Raw genomic sequence first — 24,224 nt, forward strand, 5'->3', positions numbered from 1 at the left:
CATCATCCAACATGCACGTAATAAGGGGGTTGGGGGTGAGGTTGGGGGGGGGGGGGGGGGTTTCAATCTCAGTTCGCCCAATGACAGAAACTCGTCCATTTGCTCTTATATTGGCTCCTGGGAGCCTTGCTCCTGGCGCCCAGAATGATCTCTAGGTTAGCCTGAGGGAGGCTCAGGTGCTTGAGGGTGACCTGCCCAGGAACCACGCTGCAAGGGCTAACTTTTGTGGGGCAGGTGGATGACCCTGCCGGTACAGGAAATGGGATGGCCCCATCGGAAGGTGAATGGGTGGTCTGTCCGTAAGGCTGAGCAGTTCAGAGAACCACGGTCTCGCCGGCCACCATGGAGATATCAGAATATCTTGAGGATTGCCCTGTGGACCAGGGGTGTGGGAGGAAAAACATAGGCTGTGTTGCCGTACCACTGCATCTGTAAGGCGTCGCCCAGGAGCCTGGCCCCTGCCAGGACGCGCACTGTTGGCACTTCCTGTTCATCCAGGAGGCAAACCTATCCACTTGAGTATGCCCCCCCCCTCCCCTAAAACCCTCATCTGCTGAAGACCTCCAGAAGCACCTGGTTTAATTGCCATTCATAATTGTCCAAGCCCAGCCTGCCCGCTTCTGAGTTGGCCTCCCCCGGGAGGTGGACAGCCGTGAGGTAGCTAGGAAGCACAATGGTGGTAACCTGGTACCCCCTGCTTGTTGACCTAGTACATGCTAGTGGAGTTGTCAGTCTGGATAAGGACGGTCTTGCCCCAAATGAGCAGAAGGAAAGCTTTGAGAGCCAGCCAGATGCCTTGAGCTCCAGCCAGTTGATATGAGACTCCTGCTCCTGCCGGGTCCAAACTTCATGACATTGTGGCCATCCAGAGTGGCCACCCCAGCCTTCCAGGGAGGAGTCCAAAGTGATGGTGACCTGAGGGGTCGGCTGCCGGAAGGGCTTGCCCGTCCACAGGTCGCAGTTTCTGGTGAGATCTGAGTGGAGAGAAGATTGGAGTGCTGAGCTGCTCTGCTTGGAGGCCCTTCTGATTCCACGAGGCTGCGAAGTGCAGCTGCAATCTCCCCATTTCGAGTCTCGTGTGTAGCATGGCCAGGACTGCTACCAATAAGTGTTGGTACCACCAGGCCAAGGTCACTGCTCTGGTAAGGAAGTATGTAGAGGCTCTCTTGATGGCTGTAATCTTGTCCTGCGAGGGAAATACCTTCTCTGAGCTTCTATCCCATGGGCTGCAGCAGAGATTTCTTGAGGTTGATGGTAAACCACAGGTTGTGGAGTATGTTAATCAGTGCGGAGAAGGATGTGGATGACTCCCTCCGGCGATCTCGCCCCGACGAGCCAGTCGTCCAGGTACAGGTAGACGGGTGGCCCTGAGGAGGGCTGCCACTGCATTCATGATCCTGGTAAATACCAGGAGGGCTGAGTTGAGGCCAAAGAGTAGCACTTTGTATTGGAAATGGCAGCCCATGATCCTGAAGCACAAGAAGGAGCGATGTGGCTGCCAAATCGGGACGTGTAGATAACCGTCCTTCAGATCCAGGGAGCACATCCAGTCTCCCTTGTCTAGGGTCTCCGCAGTGAGTACTGGCGTAATCATCTTGAATTTCTAAAGAGGTTGAGGGTGGATAGGTTCAGCACAACTGGCAGGCCAACCTGATTCTTATATATGGCGAAAAATCCTGGACTAGAAGCCCAATCCTCTCTGGGAGGCTGGGACTTCTTCCACTGCCTGGCTTGACGAGCAACCAAATCTCTGCCAACAAAGTTGGCCTCCCAATCTGTGGGGAGGAGCAGGGAGAGGGAGGGACCAGTAGCCGGTATTCAGCGGATACTACAGAGAGGATCCAGGGATCCAAGAAGTTCTGGTGCCAGCATTGCATGTGACAGGCCAGCCTTCCCCACACCAGAGACACGTGGACCCGATGGGATGTGCCATGCTTTCTTTCCCTCCGAGTCTCCTGCAGAGGGACGGGGGACTGGAAAGAGGTCTTGGCTCACCCTTTCTGTTCGCAACGATGCGGACTCGGAACGGTCAGACTGCCTTAACCTCTTACTGGAAGCCCTTGAACCCACTGAACGCCCGCCCCTTGTCGGAGCGTTGTGACTGGGTGTACGCCTTGGGCGTGGCCTTCGATAGCATGAAGACTTCACGGTTTGCAAGCTGTTCTTTTTATCTAATTCTAATTCCTCATCGGTGGTAGAGTGAAAGAGGTCACTACCCTTGAATAGAAGGTCCAATATACGTTCTTGGACATCTGGGTTAAACTTAGTAGCCCGAAGCCAGGCAGTTCTCATGTCCGTGGCGATATGGCCCGGCCAATGGTATCGATGTGGACCAGTGTAGACTCCATGATGTCCTGCGCTACCAGCTTGGCTCATCCTATGCCCGCCTTGAAGCGTGCTTGGATCTGCACCAGAAGTTCTGCAATGAAGTCTGCTATTTCCCACCTAAGCCTCTCGTTAACGGCTGCCAGCATGGCATGGGCATTGGATTGACGGAGGTGTAGAGAGGCATTGGAGTACTGCTTCATTCCGCACGCCTCCAAGAGCTTCTCCTCCTTGCCTAGTAGCGCCAAGGACGACTGAGGCTTAGAGTAGAGTGACGCTGCCGCCATCACCGGCAAGCGCGGTTGAGGGTGCGCCGACAGCAAGAGTGGATCCACTTCCATTTGCCTATACTTTGCGTTGAAGAGCCTACTGACAGGTTGGGCAGAGTGTGGCTTGAGCCACCCTTTCTTGGCCAAGGCAACATCTTTCTGCATCAGGTTACCCATTCTGTTAGGGAGTCGTAGGGTGAGGACCTCCGCAAAGACCCCTCCTCCGGCTGCTCTACCTCTGGTTGAGGAAGGCCCAAATATTCTGCCAAACCTGCAAGCAGTTATATGATATGGCATTTGTAACGCGCCTATACACAAGTGTTTCAAGGCGCAACGAGGGTTTGGGGGGGGGGGGGGGGAGATGGGGCGGGGGAGTCAAGGGGAGACCAGACAACGATCCTACTAGGCCAGGTGTCATTCAGATCGTGCAAGGGTAGGGGGACTGGGAGAAGGGGAGAGGGGAAGTGCAGTACATGGTTAGTAGAATACAAGATAAGTCCTAGGTCCAGCTGGTGGCAAGTGCAAGGTAAGTGCCGGGAGAAGGGGCTGTAGGATACAGAGACAGTCCCATAGTGCAGCTAGGCAGTGCAGGGAAGAGTTGCAGGGCCAAGGACCGAGATCGGTGAGTGGCCAGTTGCAGATTGTGATTTTAGCAGGAGAGAGAGAGGGATAGAAAGCAGAGGCAAAGAGGAAGGTTTTGAGGTGCTTTCGGAACAGGAGATGGTTCTCAAGTTTCAGGGAGGCAGGAAGGCTGTTCCAGAGGGCGGCCCCTGCCGCAGAGAGAGATCTACCCCCAGCTCGTTGCTTGGAGAAGCGGCTGACCGTGAGGTAGTTGGAGGTGGATGAGCGAAGAGCTCGAGAAGGAAGATATTTAGGAAGAGAGAGTTGAAGAGAGTTCATGGAAGGCCTTAGCAGACAACGGTGTGTCCGGGTCCTCCTCGTCTGTGTCCACCAGGGTGTCCGTCTGGTCCGGAGAGGGTGGAGGAGTGCTAGACGCCGTGGAATGCGGTGTGGGGACCGGAGGCTGGTGTGGAACTGCCTGTGCTGTGTGAGGCAGGGAAGCCAGAATCGAAGGAGCCGGCAAGGGCAACGGGGGTAGCGCTGGGACCTGGGGCGCCCGGATCCATAGGATGAGTAGCTATGGGCGCCGGTGGAGTGACCGAAGGGAGCAAGACCCTGACTGCATCCCGCAGAATGGCCCCCATCTGAGGGGTTTGCATCAGAGCCAGGAACCTTTCGAAGAGGCTGAAGAGGTGGCAGGTGATATTGACTGAGTTGTTGGAGCCTGCTGGGACTGGAGCGCAGTCTGTCTCAGTTGCAGGGGGATCCTGCCCTGCGCTGCTGATGGATAAACTGTAGGCCACGTACCTGGTTGATACCAGTGCCACCTTGATGCTCCCTCTCCGACCTGGTCCGTTCCTAGGAGTGGAATCTGATGAGCACTGTCTGGCGCGCCAGCCATTCTGTCGAGCTACGTGCCAAAGTCATGGTGCATGGCTCCCTGGGCCCGGCCTCCTCCAAGACTCTTGGGGGAGGAGCAAGAGACCTACCCTGCACCTCAGGCCAGGAAAGCGTATTGCCCTTGTTCGTGTCACCGGTAGTGCTGCGTGCAGGTTCACCCTCTGACATTTGGCCTGTATTAGGGCGTTGCCCCTCGGGTGTGCACCGGGCAAGAGAACCTTGCAGTCCCCCAGCACTCCTTCCAGAAGGATCTACTGACCCCTTGGCCATAAGTCCAGTAGCATGAGTAGACTCGGTATGTGCGCTGCTGTGAGAACTAGAGTGGTTCCTCCCGCTCGGGCACTTCCTTGGGAAGAAGGAGTCGCCCTTAGGGGGTGCGATGGAAAACAGCAGCCCTCCCTTTGGACTCGATCTCTGTTTGACCAAGTCCTTCAAGTCCTCTGGAGACGACCATTCAAAGAGCTCCATCCACCTAGCTATCCTGTTCTTCAGTGCGCGTGGAATCAGTGCGTTGCACGCAGTACAACCCTCCAAGCTGTGGTTGGGGCCAAGGCAGTGGAGGCAAAGAGCGTGGGGGTCAGGCGTAGGAAAGATCCCTTGCAAGCTGGGCACTTGTTGAAGCTTGCTGAAGTCGACATGCGCCGGGGAGCAGCGTAGCGCCGGAGGAGAAAGTACCCGATTGACAAATAGAAGAACTATCCGGGGAAGAGCGTGTGGTATTACATGGCCAAAGCCAATCCCAGGAGCGCTGGTGAAATAGTCTGGTTCCTGTCGATGCGGAAAAGTAGACTGGGATGTGGCACCAGGGGTGGAGTCAGGGTAGCACATGCTGCAGGGCGGCACCCCTGCGCGCCTCTAAATTTAGAGGGGAGGAAGGTTTTTCTGGAAAAAAAGGTTCTGCCTCCCGTCCCTAGGAAGGGACGCCCATGCAGTATGGATGAAAGGGGACAGGATGTAAGAGTATTTCTATTATATGTAATTAAGTTAAAGGCACTTCATTTTCACACATCAAGATATTATGATGGTGTCATGGCTAAGAATCTGTCACGGCCGAAGGATCCCCTCAATCTGCGATAGACCGCCTTCAAGGAAAATGCCAGAGCCAGACCTACACAATGGTAAGTGTGGGGAGTTGAAGAAGACCCCTGCCTATGGCATGTATTGAGCAGTACATAGCCATTGTGGCAGAAAGAGGCACTAATCTACATCAGTCTGTGTCCTGCACAGGCTATGACGGTTGTAAGAAAACGAAGATGGATTGTCAGGCAGCGACAGGCGATCGATCATACAGTGGCAAACGCAGGAGCTACTCCAGCATAGTTTCTCATGGAGTGAGACAGCTGAAAAAGCAAAAGAAGGAAACGTGTGACATAAGCTGAAGATATGTAAAGATTGTAACGACAGCTGCAGCGGGGTAGCCCAGGAGAAAGCAGTCAGTACACCGGTTGGTCCAGAGACACTACCAAAGGCTTAGAATGCATGGTTCCTCAAGTAGGGGTTCAGACTGGTTGTTCCCACCAGTCCAAGGGTCAAGCACCAATGAGGGTCTCGGATCAGGCAGAGAAGCCAGGCATTACCAGGCCAATCAATGGAATCTCTATGTTGGGCAGCTGAAGGGTTCTTCCTCAAATCGTCAGCAGGCTACTCATCTTCGTAGGTTTTGGTTCGAACATAAACAGTTGCAGGAGTCCTTTTATCCAAGATTCAGGCTGGTAGCAAGCACATGCCCACCAATGAAAAGTCTCTGCACCAAACAGCTAGGGGTTGTCCAACCCTGGACAACCACAGGTCATCACATCTACCCAGCAACAGCCTTTCAGGTACCAGAGGATGTGGATTGGTGCTAGATGGCACCACAACCTCCTCTGGAACACACATACACAAAGCCATAGCTATCACCAGTGAAAGGTATTTCCATTTAAGGCATTTCCTGACCTAAGAGGCAGGAAGAAGGCCAAAAAATAATATGGCCAAAGAAAAAGCAATAAATCTCATAGCACAACCATCTTAGGGTGCTAGCCACCTTTGGTAGTCATTTACAGTAAAAGCAAAAGTGCACAAGTAAGATAAAACAAACAGTAGAAACATCACAGCAGCCACCACCTTGTCATTGTCAAAATAACCAAAATGCCATACTAAGTATTTTAACTTCACTGCACTCTAAGGTGATGTGTGCAACTGGGAAACTACAAGAAATCAGAGTGACAGCCTCTCAGTACTGACAGACTAGTCAGATTACATATAAGAATAAGCTAAACAGGCAAGGGAAGTAAAGCAGAAAGATTTACTGACCTCCAAAAGGCAAGGTTCAAAACAAGCAAAAAGAAAGGGGTCCAAATTAATCCATGGACGGAACGGTGCAAAAAGAAAATGTTTCCCAACAGGTCCCCTGCTTGCAAACAAGCGTGCGAGTGATTTCCTCGTTTTAAATTACATGTGAGGCTGTGGGACTCTTATGGTGGGAGCCAAAGATACAAGGAATGTGTGCTCAACTCATTAAAATCAGTGGCAGATGTAGAAAACTAATTTTGCATTTCTTAAGCTCTTACTAAAATGTTGCAGTTAATTTTTGAAGCTTGCACATTTTGGGACTTACTGCAAGAGGGAAATCAGAAGCTGGATGGTCCGACTATGGCATTGATCAACATTGCTGTGAAGAAGCTGATCATCTGACTCTTTGGATTCTAAACGCAGAATACAATCTAAAAACCTTTGCATCTCACACTGCTTCTCATGAAAGGGATCAGAATGTATTAAGTATTTAATCCAACACATTTGTCAGACCCTCAAATGCAGCAATGCCGTTCTGGTAGCATGCTCACGCTCCAACTGGAACGGGACTATGCTGTCACTAATTCTAGGTGACTTAACAGAGAAAAACAAGGTCTGGAGACAATTCAGGAAGACAACCTGCCGTTTGCGAAGCCAATACAAACTAGCTATTGTACATGTTGCTGTGACCCAAGTAATAGATCTAAACTGTGGCGGATCAGAATGCAGACACGGAGGGAGTTTTGACTGTTTAATAATGAAAAAAGAAACCCTATCACTATGGGATGTTCCCTACCTAGATTACTAAGGTGCTCTTCAGACATGAATGAATGTCTAAAAGAATGAGTCCACTGTCCAAAACTAACCTAACTGACCCTACAATAATCAACTATGGTCAGGACAATGACTCCCTTCTCCTGATGGCTTTGCATATGCACTTATGTTAAAGTTATGGATAATATATAATGTGGCTGTAAATAGTTAGTCATCACCTTACTTAACTCCCTTAGGGAACTGGTAGTCTTGCTCTCCCTCTTGCATAGATTTTTTGTTTGTAGGTCTACTCTTAAAAGGCTGTAAACATTATTGTGGAAGATTTCTGTTTCTTGGGTGCTGGGTGATTTTTCCCCTTTTCCCAGTGCAGCAATGCTCCAATTCTATTCTTCCCACTCTAATTGCTGCATTTCTTTTCATCACATTAACACAGTTAGAAGTAATAACTCGCTTCCCACTCCATCATGGATACTGAGATGAGTTTCTCTGAGGCTTTAACTATTCCCTTCTTGCTTCCTGTTCTCCCCATTACCTTCTGTGTTATAGGGGGGCGACGTCTCTGGTGCCCGCAGACACCGGGAATCTGCTTCGGTCATTTTGCTTCATCCGCTTTGCTGTTAATCTCTGCTTTTTGATACCGCTATGGGTAATCTATTACAGAGTTTCTTCCTCCTTCTGATGGTGTCTTTTACAGAAACGCCTGCCCATCACGATTCCTCCATGGTCATGCCACCACCCAGTTCTCCACTCTGGCCTCCCTGACTTTCTGCTCCTTGTACCTGCTGGCTTTCCAGCGTTTACTGCTCCAGCTCAGATCGTCCTAAATTTCGCTGTCCATGTCAGCTCTACCTCCTTCAGGTATTCCACACATAGGAGGCTTCCACTGTCTCCCTCTGCTTTCCTCTCCTCTCTGGTGTGGCATCCCTTTACAACAAGCTCAGAACAGTCCATTGGACACTTTAAAGATTATAGGTTACTCACTGTATTGATTAACGTGCTCCTAGTTCATAGTCCCCCTTTCCTCCATACTGTAAGGGTGTCCCTCGCTAGAGACGGGAACCTGAACCTTTCACCAGAAAAAATCTCTTCCCCCTTTAAATTTAGATGAGCGTGGCCCGGGAGCATGCGCTCCCCAGACCCCACCCACTGTCACCATGACAATATTACAATTGCCTTGTAACAGTCATTACTGGGGGGATGGTGGGACGTATGGAGGAAAAGGGACTTTGTATTAAACTTTGTTATACTTTCAAGAATGACAGTAAGCAATTTCAGAGTAAGATGCAATACTTTCTAGAATAGTAGACATTTCTAAGGTAACAACCCAGCAACTACTTTTCATAGTGGCCTTATGCAATTCTGAGGCAAGTAATTACTGAGTTAAGTTTCAGGAACAACATGAAGGTACCAGACCAATACAAGCAGGTAAAGACTTTACATAGAGTACAAACTATTCCAAGTTAAGTGGTAACTTGGAAATACTTTTCATGATTACTGTATGTAATTCAAATGCATCAACACAGGGAAATTATAAGTTACTCACTGTAGTGACTAGCGTACTCTTAGTCCATAGTTCCTTCCTCCGCACTGTATGGGCTTCCCTTCCAAGAGAAGCGAGATAGAACCTTTTTCACCAGAAAACAAACAAAAAGAAAATTTTTTTTTTTAAAAAATTCCACTTTAAATTTGGGGGCGCGGCCCGTGGAGCATGTGTTGCCCCGACTCCACCCTCCGGCACCATACCTCAATCCCCATTGACGGGTCGACAATAGATTTAACATTGCCTAATTACACCAGTATTATTAGCAGGGGGGGGGTTTGGTGGGACGTATGGAGGAAAGGGGACTAGGGACTAAGTTTTTTAGTCACTACGGTGAGTAACTTAATCTTCCGTCCCGTCCCCTTTCCTCCATACTGTATGGGCGATTACAACCGATTGTAGCCCCATGGTGGAGAGGAGACTCTCCTTAAGCAAATAGATTCCTGAGAAATGCCTGTGCGAAGGCCACATCAGAGCTACAGCCGGCATCCAAACAGTAATGCTTGCTGAAAGCCGAGGGAGAGGCCCAAGTGGCCGTCCTGCTTATGACATGCCAACGGACATGGCGCTGGAATGCGATAGCCGTTGCCTTAGCCCTGGCTGCGTCGGCATGCAGGTTGGCCAGGAGCGGCTTATGCTGGTTCTCATACGCTTCTTTGATGGCAGAGACCATCCACGGGATATGGAAGCCTTAGAGGCCTCATAGCCTGGTCTTGAGCCTCTGAAAGTGACAAACAGGGCGACCGATTTACAGAAGCCCTTGGTCCTGTCCAAGCAGAATTTCAGTGCACGCCTAACATCTAGGCAGTGCAGCACTCTCTGTGCTTCATCCTTGGGATCGGGGAAAAACGTAGGAAGGACTATTTCCTTGTTCAAGTGGAAAGCAGATAGAACCTTGGGCAGAAATGCCGGGTGTGTCCCTGTGAAAGGTAATATATGGTTCTGAGGCAACCAGCGCCTGGATTCCGTTGACTCTACGAGCCGAGGGGAAGCTGACAAATAAGGCCGCCTTTATGGTGACCAGCCTGATGTCCACGGACGCCAATGGCTTGAACAGTTTGTGCCCGAGGGCACCCAAGACTATGAAGGTCCCACACAGGGTGCAGTCTCTTGACGGGCAAGTAAATCCTTGCGAGTCCCGCCAGATGTTTGACTATAGGGTTGGAGGAGAAAATGCCTAGGCCCGGTAGGTGTGACAGCCTCGACACGGGGGTCGATAGAGCTGCATTTAGGCACCCCCTCAGACATATTGCCGGTACAAAGGTATAGCCCCTCGGGTAACGATTCAGTACAAGAAACTTCCGGTCCCTCCACACTGCCACCGGGAGGATCCAAGGATCCTTCGGCCCGAGGGCTGGTAGCTGAAGCAGCCTCCGTGCACATGCTGGTACAAGGTCCTGAACAGTCCCTCCCACGCGGGAGAGTCGTTGGGAAGGAGTCTCCTTTGTGGGGTGCGATGGAAAATAGCAGCCCTAGCTTGGGCTGGCTCATGGTTTCACAAAGTTCTTGAGGTCCTCTGAAGGCGACTTCTGGAAGAACTCCCTCCACCTGGCTAGTCTGTTCCTCAGGGTTTTCGATGACAGCGAGCCACACGCTGAACAAGCTTGCCAACCGTGGTCCAAGCCAAGGCAACGTAGGCAGAGGGCGTGGGGATCTGAAGTTGGGAAGAGCCCGTTGCAGGATAGACATCCGCTGAACCCTTTGGAAGCCGGCAGGCGCTGGAGGGCAGCATAAAGCCTGAGGAACAAGTACCTGAATGATAAAACAAAAAAAAACACAAGTATCCACGCATGGAATTACATGGCCGAAGCCAAACACATGAGCGCTGGTGAATTAATCCCATTGACGCGGAAAAGGGAACTGAGGTGTGGCGCCAGAGGGCGGAGTCAGGGCAGTGCATACTCCCTGAGCCGCACGCCTCCAAATTTAAAGGGGGAAGAAGGTTTTTTTCTGGTGAAAAAGGTTCCGTCTCCCTTCCCTTGGAAGGGACGTCGATGCAGTATGGAAGAAAGGGGACGGGACGTAAGAGTACAACAGTTACAGTTAAGTAACTTGTTCCTTCTCCAGCATGGGGTCTTGATGGATACACATGCTCATGAATAACTAATACGAGAAGGGGAAGTCCCTCAAGGGGCAAGACCCTGGCACACTTACGGCAAAAATGCCCAATTTAGTTAAATCAAAATCAGAAACGTTGCAATTTGTGAAACTTTCTAATCAAAAGTGAGAGTTGAAGATCAGGGATTTGAAAATCAGTAACCAAAAAAGGATTAACAACCAATTTTATTCATAAACAAAGGTTACCACTATTTTAACAGCATTTGCATCATCTTTTCATTGACATGTTTGATAAGTATGCTTCAATATAATACGTTAAGGCATCACATTTAAAGTAAAATAACTACTAGGGACAGATATCTGTTGAGATTGTTAAACTAAGACAGGATGTTATGTCTCAGTGGTTAATCCTTTTATGGTTAATGATTATCAAAACACGGTGCTCTTCACTCATTTCTGATTAACACATTGCACTCTGAAACATTTCAGATTTTGATTGAACCAAATAAGGTATTTTTGCCGAAAGTGTGCCCGGGACTTCCCCCTTGGTTCTCATATCTTTAACCTTGTAGCCAAGGTTAGACCGGGAGAACCTCAACCTTGAACCTTTTCAATCCACTTGAGCAATAATTCTCCGAAATCCACCAACCACAGATGTGCACCTCTACACATACCTTTGGTTCATGAATATCGAATACACAGCAGTACAACATCACACAACCACGTGAGGTGGCAAGGCTCAACAGAAGCAATGAACTCTTACCTCTGGAAGAGGCTCACTTCAAGGGAGCAGGTTGCATAGCAGTGCTTGGCCGACTGGACTCCTCCCTGGAATGCCTGTCGACACATTAGAACTTAGTGAAGGTGTGTGTGTGGACCTCCACGTAGCAGCCCTGCAGATGTCCAGCAGGGGCACACCGGCAAGGAACCCAGTTGCACCGAGCGCTCGAGTGGGCTCTTGGAAAGCAGCCAGTTTGCCAACCGATGACCTTGCATAATGCAGCCAGAAAGCCACTCTGAGATGGAAGCCATGGAAAAGGCCTTCCCATGGTTCACAGGACCACAGTTCAAAAACAGCTGTGAAGTCTTCCGAAAACTCTGTGTGCCAAACAATTTCAGGGTATGAGCCACGTCCAGCGGATGCAAGGACCTTTCTGCCAGTAACAAAGGCTTGTTGAGGGGAAATTCGAATGAAACCTTCGACATGGAGGGGCGCGTCCACAGCACCACCCTCGATTCGTGGAAAGTCGGCTATGGCTGTTTGTAGGATAGGGCCTGTATCTCACCCACCCTCCGGGCGTAGCCAATGTCCACAAGGAAAGCTGTTTTCCACGAGAAGGGCCCGATGCATAGGCTCGAAGGGCCCACCCACCCCCGCCCCATGAGCCTCATCAGAACCACATTTAGTTCCCATGCCGGGATACCAAGTATGGAAGAATCTGCGAAGGGGGAATCTTCTGAGAACGGCACCATGTAGCAAAACACTTTCAGTTGTGACCGTAGCTCTTCAAAGTCGACGATGCCCTGGCGTTGGCGAGTACCTCCCTGCATTCCACCGGCAACTCATATCCGCCAAACTCTGGGGCTACAGGAGCCAACCCCTCACATTCAGCAATCCTGGGTCGTGATGCAGGATTGTGCCTCCTTCCCTAGTGAGAAGATCATGAAACACTGGCAGCAGTACCGGAGGCGATGCTGACAGGCCAAGGAGGTACGGATACGAAATCTGCCTCGGCCACGTTGGCGCAAGGAGTATCATCTTGCACTGAGTGTTGAGGAATCGTAGCAGCAGAGCCAACAGAGAAAACACACAAACATTGCTTCCCACAAGAAGAACGCATCCCCAGGCTCCTCGGTTGGTAGAATGCGCTGGCAAACTTCTGGAATTTGTAGTTCGCCACAGTCAAACAGATCGGGGTCCTCCCCTACTTTGCAAAGAGGCGGTCGACCTGGTCCTGCCGAAGTTCCCACCCATGGCAGGAGCGCAACTCCCTGCTGAGGGAGTTCGCAATGGTGTTCTTTACTCCCACTAGATGAAGAGGGACAAGGAACAGCTCTTGTCCAATGGCCCAGCGCTGGGGGTCGAGTGCCCCCCCCCCCCCCCGTTTCCTGATGGAGAACATCATGGTGTTGTCTGTGAAGATCCTCACCTTACCCTTCAGAGATGGAAGGAATGTGTTGAGGGCACAGAACACTGCCTGTACCTCCAGGATGTTGATATGGAAATCCTTCTCCTCCAGCAGCCAGAGGCCTCTGGGGTGCAGACAATCCGTGTGGGCTCCCCAGCCTTTCCAGACACTTGTATCCAGTGAGCACCCAAGAACTCCTGAAAAGGATGCGGTAGATGCAGGACCACATCATGCGAAGCAATGACTTATTGTCCACACCGTGGCCGTCTTCATCGCCAACAGCTGCTGCACCTTCCCTTGAATGGCTGCTACCCTCGGCTGCAAGGGTGAAGCCAGGCAGGATACTGTATCGAGTCTGGCTCCTAGGAACAGCACATTGTGAGAAGGGACTCTGGGGGACGATTTCAAGAGGAAAGGTAGGGCCTTCAACTGGTAGTGCTGTACCTGCACTACAAAGCTTAGAAACCTATGGTGCTTCCGTCATAGTGTTACCGGTCGGGGCTGCCTGAAGGGTCTGCCCGCCATGATTTTTGTATCCATCGTCCACAATATGTTCTGGTGAAGATGCGGTGGTATGGTGATTAATGCTTTTTGAGAAACAGCTTCTTGGTTCCAAGAGGCTGAAAAATGGAGCTGCAGCTTTCTCTCGAGTCTGGCATGAGGCACTGCCAGGAGGCCGGCTGCCATAATACATAGCAAATTCTGTTACCACCATGTTTATGTTAAACGATATTTGTATCGCGCACCATCACCACCGGAGTGGTCCCCTGGTGGCTCTGAAAAGGGAATGGGAGGTCAGTTCGTAGGAACGTGCATGAAAAGTGATAGAGCAGTGATGTGTTGTTGGCAGCATCAGCCTGGTTAACACCGCTCGCTGGGCTTGAGGTGCTTTCCGTTCGGTAGTTGCCATGTGCTTTTATGCAGGTCCATGTGTGGTTTGTTTTGTTGTTGCTGTGTAGTGAAGTCTGTGCAGTTTGTTGTGCTATAGAGTTGTTTGGTTAAGGTTGAAGAGGTGTATGCAGAGGGGTGACATTGTTAGTGGGTTGGTTAATGGCATCGCTCTCTCGCATTGATGTGCTAGATTTCCAGATGTCCACGTTCTTTCTAGATGTGGCGCGTGAATCTCTCATTTTCTATCTAGGTCCGGTACTGGCTAATATTCACAATCTTTTCTATATATGGTGCCCAAAAATATTCATATCTTTATCCAAATGTGGCACTGGCCCACCTTTGGAAAACCTGTCTATAATGGAAGCAAGCTAGTATTCACAATTCTATCTAAATCTGGCCTTGATAGTACTTCCAATGCAGTGTAGACATGGCCGTTAGGCAAGACTGAATGCAGTACCCTTTGGGTAATTACAACAACCCTAACCTCCTGGCAATAGGAACCCCAACCTTTGGTATAAGTCTGCACTACACAGGTTGGTAGCGTGTTGAGCAGCCAGGCTCATCCCAAGAGGGGTCAATGTGAGCTTTAGGGGAGTTCGAGATTCACAGTGACAAGTATTCAAATAAACACTTACACACAAGGTTTCTTGGATAAACAATTATTAATTTATCAGTCAGTTAGAATAAGCCTTCTTCAGAAGGGAGCAATATGAAAGCAACACACAAATACACTCCAAAACTATACACTTAGTTTCTAAATCAGTAAAAACCCTTTTGGGATGGCCCACAGTCACAACCTACACCATCAGGTGACTTCAATAGCTAGGGTGCTGAAGCCATTAATATTTTACTGTTGCATTTAGAACATTCTTAGGAATTGGTCAAAGGAAAAGGTTATTAGAACAAACAAGAGATCACAAATATTCTTAAGCAGGCAAATACTTTTGGATCCCCTAAGCAGAGTCATTCAGTATAACCAGTTAAGCCAAAGTCAATGGGTAATAGTCTATATGAGGTGAAGCACTTCTGGCAGGTAAGTAAAAAAGTCTTTGCACAATGCTTTAGTAGTAACTAGAATCAATGTAGGGCTACAAGCTGTTTAGACTTGTGAGTAGTAAAAAATGCAAGCAACTCTACAATAAGAGTCCAGTTCTCTCAGACTTTACAGTACCTTTAGAAAAAGGGCAGCAGATGACTCCTGTTCCTGTGCAGATCGCACTGTTCCTGGGCTTCAGTCGTGGGGACAAGAGGGAGGACTTCTGGGGTCTCCTGCTCTGCAATGGGAAGGTCGGAGGCAGCAGTGGGCAAACTTCAATTCAGCAGTCCTTCTGTGTTTCAGCTCCTCGCATCTGACAACAAATAGCAACACTGCGGTTCTCGGATACGACTTCTTGTATATGGGGTCCAGCACTCAGTTGAGGTGGCTCAGGCTTGGTCAGTCCTGCATCAGGGAAGTCTGGAGGATCTTCCTAGCGCTCAGGTCCGACTTAAAAGCAACGCACACAATCTGGTGTTGCTCTCCCTGGCACATCGGTTCCAGCAGCAGTGGAAATACAACCAGCTTTGAGAGGATGCCCAGACAGCCTTACTTTGGAGTTGATTGGTCCCACCAACTCAAGGGGATAAGTCATCCTTGCAGGGCTTCTCTAGTCTAGGCGAATTCGGAGCTTCAGCACACCAGCAGGGCTTCACAAGGCAGACCAACAGTCCAGGAGTTGCAGCAGGTGTCTCTCCCAAGTTGTTCAGATTCTTTCAACCAGTGGTCAACTCTGCCTTCCAAGCCAAAAATCCTGGCCTTTTATGCAGGTTTCTCCCATTCACCCCAGCCTAGCTGTCAATCACACAGCAGGGTAGCTGTCCTTGCCGGACAGCCAGCAGGCCAATCACCTTTGGGTGCATTCCTGGGCACCTCCCTCACTTCCTGCCCCCGCCAGACATGCTGGAGCCAGAGACGGGCTTCACTCGTGAATCCCACCAAAGACAAAAGGAACAATGGGACCAAACCCGGTTTGATGCAGAGTAAATCTCAAGAAGGACCTTTCCAGCAAGAAATGGCGAAAAAAGAAGACTGGGGTAATTCTGACGAAATGTGCACCCATGGGTGCCTTACTACTGCACAGGAGCGCCGAGGTGCAGGAGCCCTCAACACTGCAGGAGCAGTGGGCCTGCCCCCAAGCTGTGTGCATCCACCAAAGGTAGACACCCTGCCTATTTTGAGCCCCCATGGGTAAACTTTTTTACTGAAAAGTGCTTCACCTAACGCCACAATTGCATGTGAGCTGCACAAATTGCATATTTTTCTGAAATTAGAGCTGCAAAGCGCTTTGAGCGCTTTTACCGAACCACCATTAGAACACACGAGGTGTTCCTAATCTAACATGGCTGCCAACCTTCTCTCTGTTCAGAAGGCGACCACATGACCTGCATGAGAGCCCCCATTGGCCATCTCCACCTACAGAAGGCCAATCACACGCCGGCCCTCACCTTAAGGATCTTTTCCTGTCTGGAGCCTGTCCGCAGGCGTCCGAGGCCAGGGCCAAGGACCCTGCCCACACACCAGTAAGCCTGCCCCTGAAGCTCCCCTACACCTCCCCAAGAAACTATCCCTCCTACCCCTTGTTCCCTCCCTGCTGTGCACCCCGCCGGTGCATCTTGTTCACCACTGACTTTGGACAATTGCCCTTACCTACTTGGCTATGTTTGCAATATGTAATATTCCATTGTAATATGCAGTACATGTGCCCTGCTATGTTTCATCCGCATCTGTAACATGCCTATCCGTCCATAAATCATGCATCTGCCCTATTGTGCCCTGCCTAGTCTGCAATGTGCCCTGTTGTCATGCTTAGTTTTTCACTTTCTGCACTGCCACCATTGAGACTGCCTCTCTTCCACCGCACCAATGACAATGCTTTAGCAGCTGCACCTTACTTTAGCCTTGTTCACCGTAGCCATTGTTTCTAGCATAGACTTTGTACCAAGCCTTGATATGTCCTTTGTGCCTGTCACAGCAGTTAGCACCTGACACTGTACTCATCCTTTTGTGCCGTTACTGCTTTTCTGACACGGTACTTCACCTTAGTTCCCTTGATATTACTGCACAGCCTATCTAACGTTCATGTGAGCCTATGCCTATAGTATCTGCTTTGAGAGCTTACTCTCATGATTAGACCTGCCTAGCCTTGATTAGACCTGCCTAGCCTTGATTAGACCTGCCCAGCCCTGATTAGCCCTGCCCAGCCCTGATTAGCCCTGCCTAGCCTTGATTAGCCCTGCCTAGCCTTGATTAGCCCTGCCTAGCCTTGATTAGCCCTGCCTAGCCTTGATTAGCCCTGCGCCTTGTCCCGAATAGTACCGACTAGCCTGGTTTAGCCTAACCTAACCATGATTAGCCATGCCTGTCCTAAATAGCCTTGTCTAGCCTTGCTTAGCCCCGATTAGCCTTGCCTTGCTTGCCGACTTGTCCTGGAAGGCATTACCGCATGCACTCTGCCTCTACTATAGACTAACTACGTACATGCAATGCAAGCAGGTGCCATACTGCAGTACCTACCAATTGCATGGTGATTTGTGCCTAACCCGCTCAGCAAGCTACCTAATTTCGCCATCCCACGTGTACCCATAGCCACCTTAGACGCCCTTTTATCTCTCAAGCCACTTACACGCACATGCCCTCACAAACACTATGCATTTGCCACCACTCTACACTGTTCTATTAAGAACGATCCTCCACTTGATCACTTTACAAGACCTCAACATGCCCCAGCCTACTGTCCAAATAACGCATGTACGCGCTCCTCCTAAGCAGGCTGACATGACCACAAACCCTGTAGCCTCCAACAGAGGAACCTTAAACTTTGTGCTAGATTACCAAGAATCTATGATCCCCCAACCAATGCCCTCCTCACCACTAATCGCCCAAAGGACGCTCTGCCCACTCACAACAGCTCACCCTACAAAGATACCAATGGCCAACACCCACTTCAGCTTAACTGCTGACTCTTCAGAGATCCCACGTCCCCTTTGAATTGTCAACACAAAGCCAAGCCATTATCTGTTCAACCCACTCAAATTGGCATAAAAGGTGCATTAATAAAAGCCCGCTCTATGGTGGCCCACGCCACATACATAGCTGACTTAATATATAATGAAAATATGGACCTCCTGGCCATTAATGAATCCTGGCTTCACTCTGCAGCAGGCCCAGCATCATGCTAGCCATCCCGGACAACTATACCCTTATAAGACTAGATCGTACCACCTCCAGAGGTGGAGGTCTTGCCATAATTGTTAATCTAACCCTAAGATTCTCCACACCCCATAATACAAACTCCTGTGAATCCCTCACTGCCAAACTTACCATCTCCAATACACAAACCATCACCATTCACTTGATATACCGACCACCAGGCCCTCTGGGTTCCTTTGAGGAAGACCTCATGAACATACTATCAGACAACCTTAAAAACTCAACAAAATGCCTCATTTTAGGAGACTCCAACCTCGGATTCAGTGACCCACTAGATCCTAACGCCTCACAGATTAATAACTCTAGAGGAATTAGGATTCACCCAAAAGGTCACAGAACCCACTCACAATAAAGGAAGGACCCTTGATTGGATTGCTGAACACAATTGCCCAACCATTATCACTTTTATAATGCCTCAGCCCTGGTCTGACCACTACCTGATATCCTTTACGCTAGAGGTCACATCTCCTACGAATACCAGTAGTATAGCACACGCTGTTCCTACCAGAAACAAAAGAAATATTACTCCCGAAAAACGTATCCCCCCCTTATCCTTCCTACACTGAACTCTATTTCAGACCAAACTGACCCATCCACCATGGTAGAAATGTACTAGAAAGTGATGCTTGCATCTGTAGATGCCATAGCACCATTGAAGATTAGAAAGAGTAAACCCCGCCAACACTTAAACACATGGTTTTCGCCTCATCTGAAAGCAATTAGACAAGAGAAACATCTAAGTGAAAAAATCTGGAGATCAGCCCCTCAGATCTCAGTAAGAATAACCTGAACAAACTAGCTGCCCGCTATAAAAAAGAAATTATCCTAGCCAACCGTCCATCCTACAACTTCTGAATCTCCCAAGCAAAATCGAATACCAAAGAACTGTTTGCCATCCTTAAAGAGGTAGAATCACCAATTCAAGTTGCTGCCTCCCGTCTCAAGGATAAAAATTGGTTTACGCGTATACAAAATTCACTGGCCAACAAGTTAACTCTTCAGGTGAAAATCAACAATAAAAGAGACTCTCACTGCTTCGAAGATGGGTACTAATGCCACACTAGCACCTCAGACCACCCCGACTCCACCCACACCACCGACCCCGTTTCCACTTTCACAAAGTATCCATCAAAGAAGTCGAAAAAGTTATCCTCACCCTCAAACCGTCCAATTGTCATGGTGACCCATGCCCAGCTCAAATCATAAAAGATGCTGCCCGTGAACTCTCCCCTTTCATCACTAAACTCATTAACGCCTCCTTCACGAGGCACTATACCCAACAACCTGAAACACTCGTGGGTCCCCCCCTACTTAAACGCTCGACCCATCCATCCACACTAACTACCGCCCCATAACCACAGTGCCATTCCTACTTAAAATCTTGGATAAAATAGCATATCTACAAATTCAGCATCATCTGGAACAAAATCACCTACAAGGAGTTAGACAGTCTGGCTTCAGACCTCAACACAGTACTGAGACTGCTCTCAGACCTCTAGGCACAAACAGACGCACTGAGAGACGAAGGAAAGACGGCACTCCGGCTACTCCTTGATCCCTCAGCCGCGTTTGATTTGGTAGACCACTCGATACTTTGCCACCACTTAGACTCCGTGGCCCGCTTCTCTCAGGAGGCAATCGCTTGGATCCAGTCCTTCCTTGATAACAGGTTAATGCAAGTTTTCTCTCCTCTACCAGCTGCGGACCCTACACCCATATCTTGCAGTGTGCCCCAGGGCTCCTGCGTATCTCCTACTCTGTACAACATCTTCACAAAGCCCCTTTTAGATGATCTAGATGGTCTAGGTATCACTTACACGAATTATGCCGATGATACACAGAACCTCATACCGTTGACGGGAGATTATGAAAAGGATTTGGCCTTTGTGAACAGAATATACATCATTCGGGCATGGATGGCATCTCACTGTCTATGCCTGAATGATGACAAAAAACTAATTCTAGGCACCCCATCCAACATCAATTAACTAGGCCCGAACTACTCATCCTTCAAAATCGACAACATTTCTGTGGCTAAGGTAGTCAAAACCCTCGGCTTCTAAATAGACTCCATGCTTACCTTTGGTAAACAAGTCAATTCTATGGCCTCAGCCACCTCTTACACCTGCAAGCTAATCAGAGCAGCCAAGCCCTTCCTTTCACCCAACAACTGCATTACTTTAGCAAGAGACCTGATCCTGTCCAAATTGGAATATTGCAATGCCCTCTATATAGGCAGCAATAAATACATTACGTCCAAGATTGACCCTTCAAAACAATGCCTTAAGAGCTGCCCTAAGCTTCCACAAAAAAGCCCACATATCTGACCTTAGGAGATTTGTGAATTGGATTTCTACAAAAGACAAGATTCTCCTTAAAACTGCATCTTTGACATACAAATGTCTTAACCAATCAGCACAACAATACCTCACAGCTAGATTTACTAGACAAATAGCCATTCGCCCCCTAAGAAAAAAGTCAACTCCAACCTTCTATTAGTAACCAGATTTAAGCACACTAAATCCGGTGGGAGTAGCTTCCCCATTAAAGCAGCACAATACTGGAACTCCCTCCCCCCTACCTTAAGGGAAGATCTACCCTGCCCACAATTTAGATCTAGTCTCATTCACTGGCTAAAGGAACACGACATCTGACCTTACATCACCTCCAACCCCGAAGCATCTATTGTATGTATGTGACCTTCACTGCTTGATATATATGTGTCAGTTATTCTTTGCATTTTGTATATACCCATCTGCCTTGCCTATTCATGCATACAGCATTGTAACCACAGCTGTACTTAATCCTGTTTACTATGTAACATAAGCTTAACAACCCTCTTTATGCCTTTGCGCCCTATTACCCTTGGGTCTAGTGCGCAATATAAATAAAAACAAACTGCAGCGGTAAAAAAACACAATGGTAGTAAAATGTAAACCACTACCACCAGCCATGAATTGTAGAAAGGGTAACACATTACACGAGAAACTACACAAAGGGGATACTAAGTAACCCCTCCAGCACTCTATGGTAAGAGTGTGCGCTGGGCATAGAACGTTAATAGACTTCCCTGTGCCATTGCACTGAAGGTGCTGTGTGACAATGTAAAAGATGATGCCTATGGAGTTTGTCAGACTCTAAAGTCAAAAGAAACACAGAATAAATCACATCAAAAATACATGAGATATAAAAAAAAGTCTTGAAGTCCAGCAAAACGAGCTTGGGTCTCCAAGGTAGAAGGGAATTAGCACATTTTTGAGAACTCTCCTTAACAGCTGTGTTTTCTTTTTACCCGTTGTTCTTACTTTTCAGATAGTTTCTACACACATGACTTAAAAACAAACTGAAAATTGCAATAGAGACATGCTGAAAAAAAACAGGCAGTTGCAAAGTGCCAGGCACCAGTCTAAAAGCCAATTATGAATCACTTCTCACATGGCACAGTTTGCTTTCAAAGTGGAAAGTTTCCTGAAGGCAAAGTATGCACATTCAGTAAATAGAAACAAAGTTACCTTGTTGGCAGTGCTATGGAGTTTCTTCTCAGTTATTTCCAAGGCAGATACCACATATTCTTCCTCAGCAAGAAGTTGTTTCGACTCGTACAAATTTTTGTGCGTCTCTTCTAGTTCCTTAGCTTTGTTTTGTAGTACTTCAGAACATTCTTCCAGCTCACGTTTATTTTCAGTGAACAGCTCAGTAACCTAAATTGAGAAAAGCAAGCATTCACATGTTAAATTACTAACCTGTAAAAAAAATTTTTTAAAAATAAAGTGATTTCACATCAAGCCCATCACTGCCTACCCACCTCAAGCCCTTCACAGCCTTCAGGCTCACCCTTCTCTGCTTGCATGTGAAATGAAACCCATGTGTATGAAGCAGCCAAAGCTTACTGCAAAATAGTACAGGCCCATTGGCAATGAGGAATTGTAATTGTGCTTCGCTGGCCTTTTATCTGCAAGGAATCTGGCGAGCTCAAGAAGAATTCCCCCTCCCCCCGCCCCCCAAGACTGGCAAGCACTCTACGAACAATGAGCTATCCCAGACTTTACAATTGGTAGCAGGACAGTCACAGCTTTACTCTGAGATGAAAAGTAGTGCCTGCCAAGAACCACAGACTTCAAAAGGTGGGAATGTCTCTGACAGAACTTGGAAAAGGCCACATTCGGCAACAGGGCTGTAACCCCTTATGATTAGCCTGAACTACCCAAAGGTTTAGTAGCAATGGCCGAGCAGCCCAGCTTAGTCCTAGAGGGATGAGGGCTGCAGTGAGGCACACAGTACTTAGAACATACAATGGGTTCAAGGACACACTGACGAACCAGTAGTTGTATAAAAGTAGAAATGTATTTTATATACACTAAGGCTTTACAAATTGAGTCATGTAAGCACTGTTAGGCAAGATTGTATGCAGTATCCTGTGGGAGACTGCACCAGCCTGGTCTTCTTGGCAATAATGAACCCAACCTTTGGTATAAGCACGTACTACACAAGTTGGTGGAGTGAATGAACAGCCAGGCTCATCTTAAGAGAGGTCAATGCGAGCTGTAAGGTTGTAACAGAGATTCACATTGACAAGTATCCAAATAAACATTTACACTCAATGTTTCTTGATTAAACAATTGTCAGTTGAATAAGCCTTCTTTAGAAGGTAGCAAATATATTTAACAAAAATATACTTTAAGATGCACACTCAGGTTCTTTAAAATCAGTAGATACCCATTTGGGATGGCACAAAGACACTTCCTACACCCTGAGGTGACTTAAGTAACTAGGACACTGGACATTGATACATCACAGGTACATTTAGAGCAATACCGAGTTTGGCGTCAAAGAAAAGGTGTTGGGAGTTACAAAATGGTTAACAAATATTCTTAAGCAGATAAGTACTTTTAGAAGCCCAAATACAAAGTAAATTAACCCTTTACCAGCTACACAAGTCATCTAATGTTTGACTTTTGTTGAGGGACAGTTAATGCACATGGTCAGAGGATAAGAGCCAGGACAGCCAATGTTAATCGAACAAAAGTCCAGGTGAGCTGAAGCACTTCTTGAAAGTAAAAAGTCTTACAATGTTTTATAAGTCTTTGCAGAAAATGAAATTACTGTAGGGCCACAAGCTGGGAGGCGTGAGGAAAAGATGCAAGCAATTCTGCAAAAAACAACCAAAACAAGTCTCAACTGAGAACTAGCAAGGCTACACACCAATAGGTAAGTACCCTTAGGTTTACAGTACCTTTGGTTTGAAGTTGGTTCCAGCTATCTTCTGTTCCTGTGTAGGTCTGCAGATCCTGTTGTTCCTGGGCCTCAGTCATGGGGACAAGAGGGCCGACGTCTGGGGACTCTTGGACTATGAATTGAAGGTCGGCGGCATCAATGGATAAACTGCAGATCAGCGGATCTTCGCAGCTCTCGCAAATAGCACCACAGCAGTTCTCGGAGACCTTAATGGACTTTCCATGCATCTGGGTTCAAGCACTCGTTGAGGTGGCTCAGGCTTGGTCAGTGATGCTTCCTGGGAGTCCAGAGGATCTTCCTGGAGCTCGGGCCAGACTTTAAGACAACACACTATATTCTGGTGTTCCACTCCCTGGCAATCGGTTCCTGCAGTAGCAATGGAAGTACGGCGAGTTCTGAGAGGATTTCCAGATGAGTTTGTCGTGGGGTCGATTGATCCCACCAACCCAAAGGGAGAAGTCGTCCTTTGCAGGGCTTCTATAGTTGAGGCGAAATTGGAGCTTCAGCACTGCAGCAGGGCTTCACCGGGCAAACCAACCGTCCAGTAGTTGCAGTAGGCGTCTCTTCCTAGTAGTTCTTCAGATTCCTTCATCCAATCGTCGACTCTGCCTTCCAAGCTAAATAGCCTCGCCTTTTTATGCAGGTTTCTCCCATTCATTCGCACCCTAGCTGTCAACCCCGCCAAAGTCAAAACAAAGGGACCAAACATGGTTTGGCACGCAGAGTAAATCTCAAGAAGGGCCTTTCCAAAAAGAAATGGCAAAAAAAGAAGACTGCTGCCATTTTGACAAAATGGACACCCATTGGTGCCTTACTGCAGCTGCAATTGCAGCCTACGGTAAAAAAAAACACAATGGTAGAAAAAAGTAAACCACTGCCACCAACCATTAATTGTAGAAGGGGCAACAAAAAATGTTGCATGAACAACTAGACAAAGGGGATACTAAGTAACCCCTCCAGCACCCTACGGTAAGATAGCGTGTGCTGGGTCTAGAAAGTTACAAAATATAAGTAAAGTCAAT

General features: G+C 48.3%; 1 protein-coding gene across 1 annotated transcript in view; it reads right to left on the reverse strand.

The window, feature by feature from the left end:
* Nucleotides 1-24,224, reverse strand: part of KIF11 (kinesin family member 11) — a 705,022-nt gene that overhangs the window by 366,231 nt on the left and 314,567 nt on the right. Inside the window, exon 13 of the mRNA XM_069611368.1 lies at nt 21,480-21,668. Coding sequence (XP_069467469.1) covers nt 21,480-21,668 — 189 coding nt within the window. The remainder of the gene's footprint in view (nt 1-21,479; nt 21,669-24,224) is intronic.

This window comes from Ambystoma mexicanum, chromosome 8 (assembly GCF_040938575.1).
Source record: "Ambystoma mexicanum isolate Mex_15411 chromosome 8, UKY_AmexF1_1, whole genome shotgun sequence".
In the NCBI taxonomy this organism is placed as follows: domain Eukaryota; kingdom Metazoa; phylum Chordata; class Amphibia; order Caudata; family Ambystomatidae; genus Ambystoma; species Ambystoma mexicanum.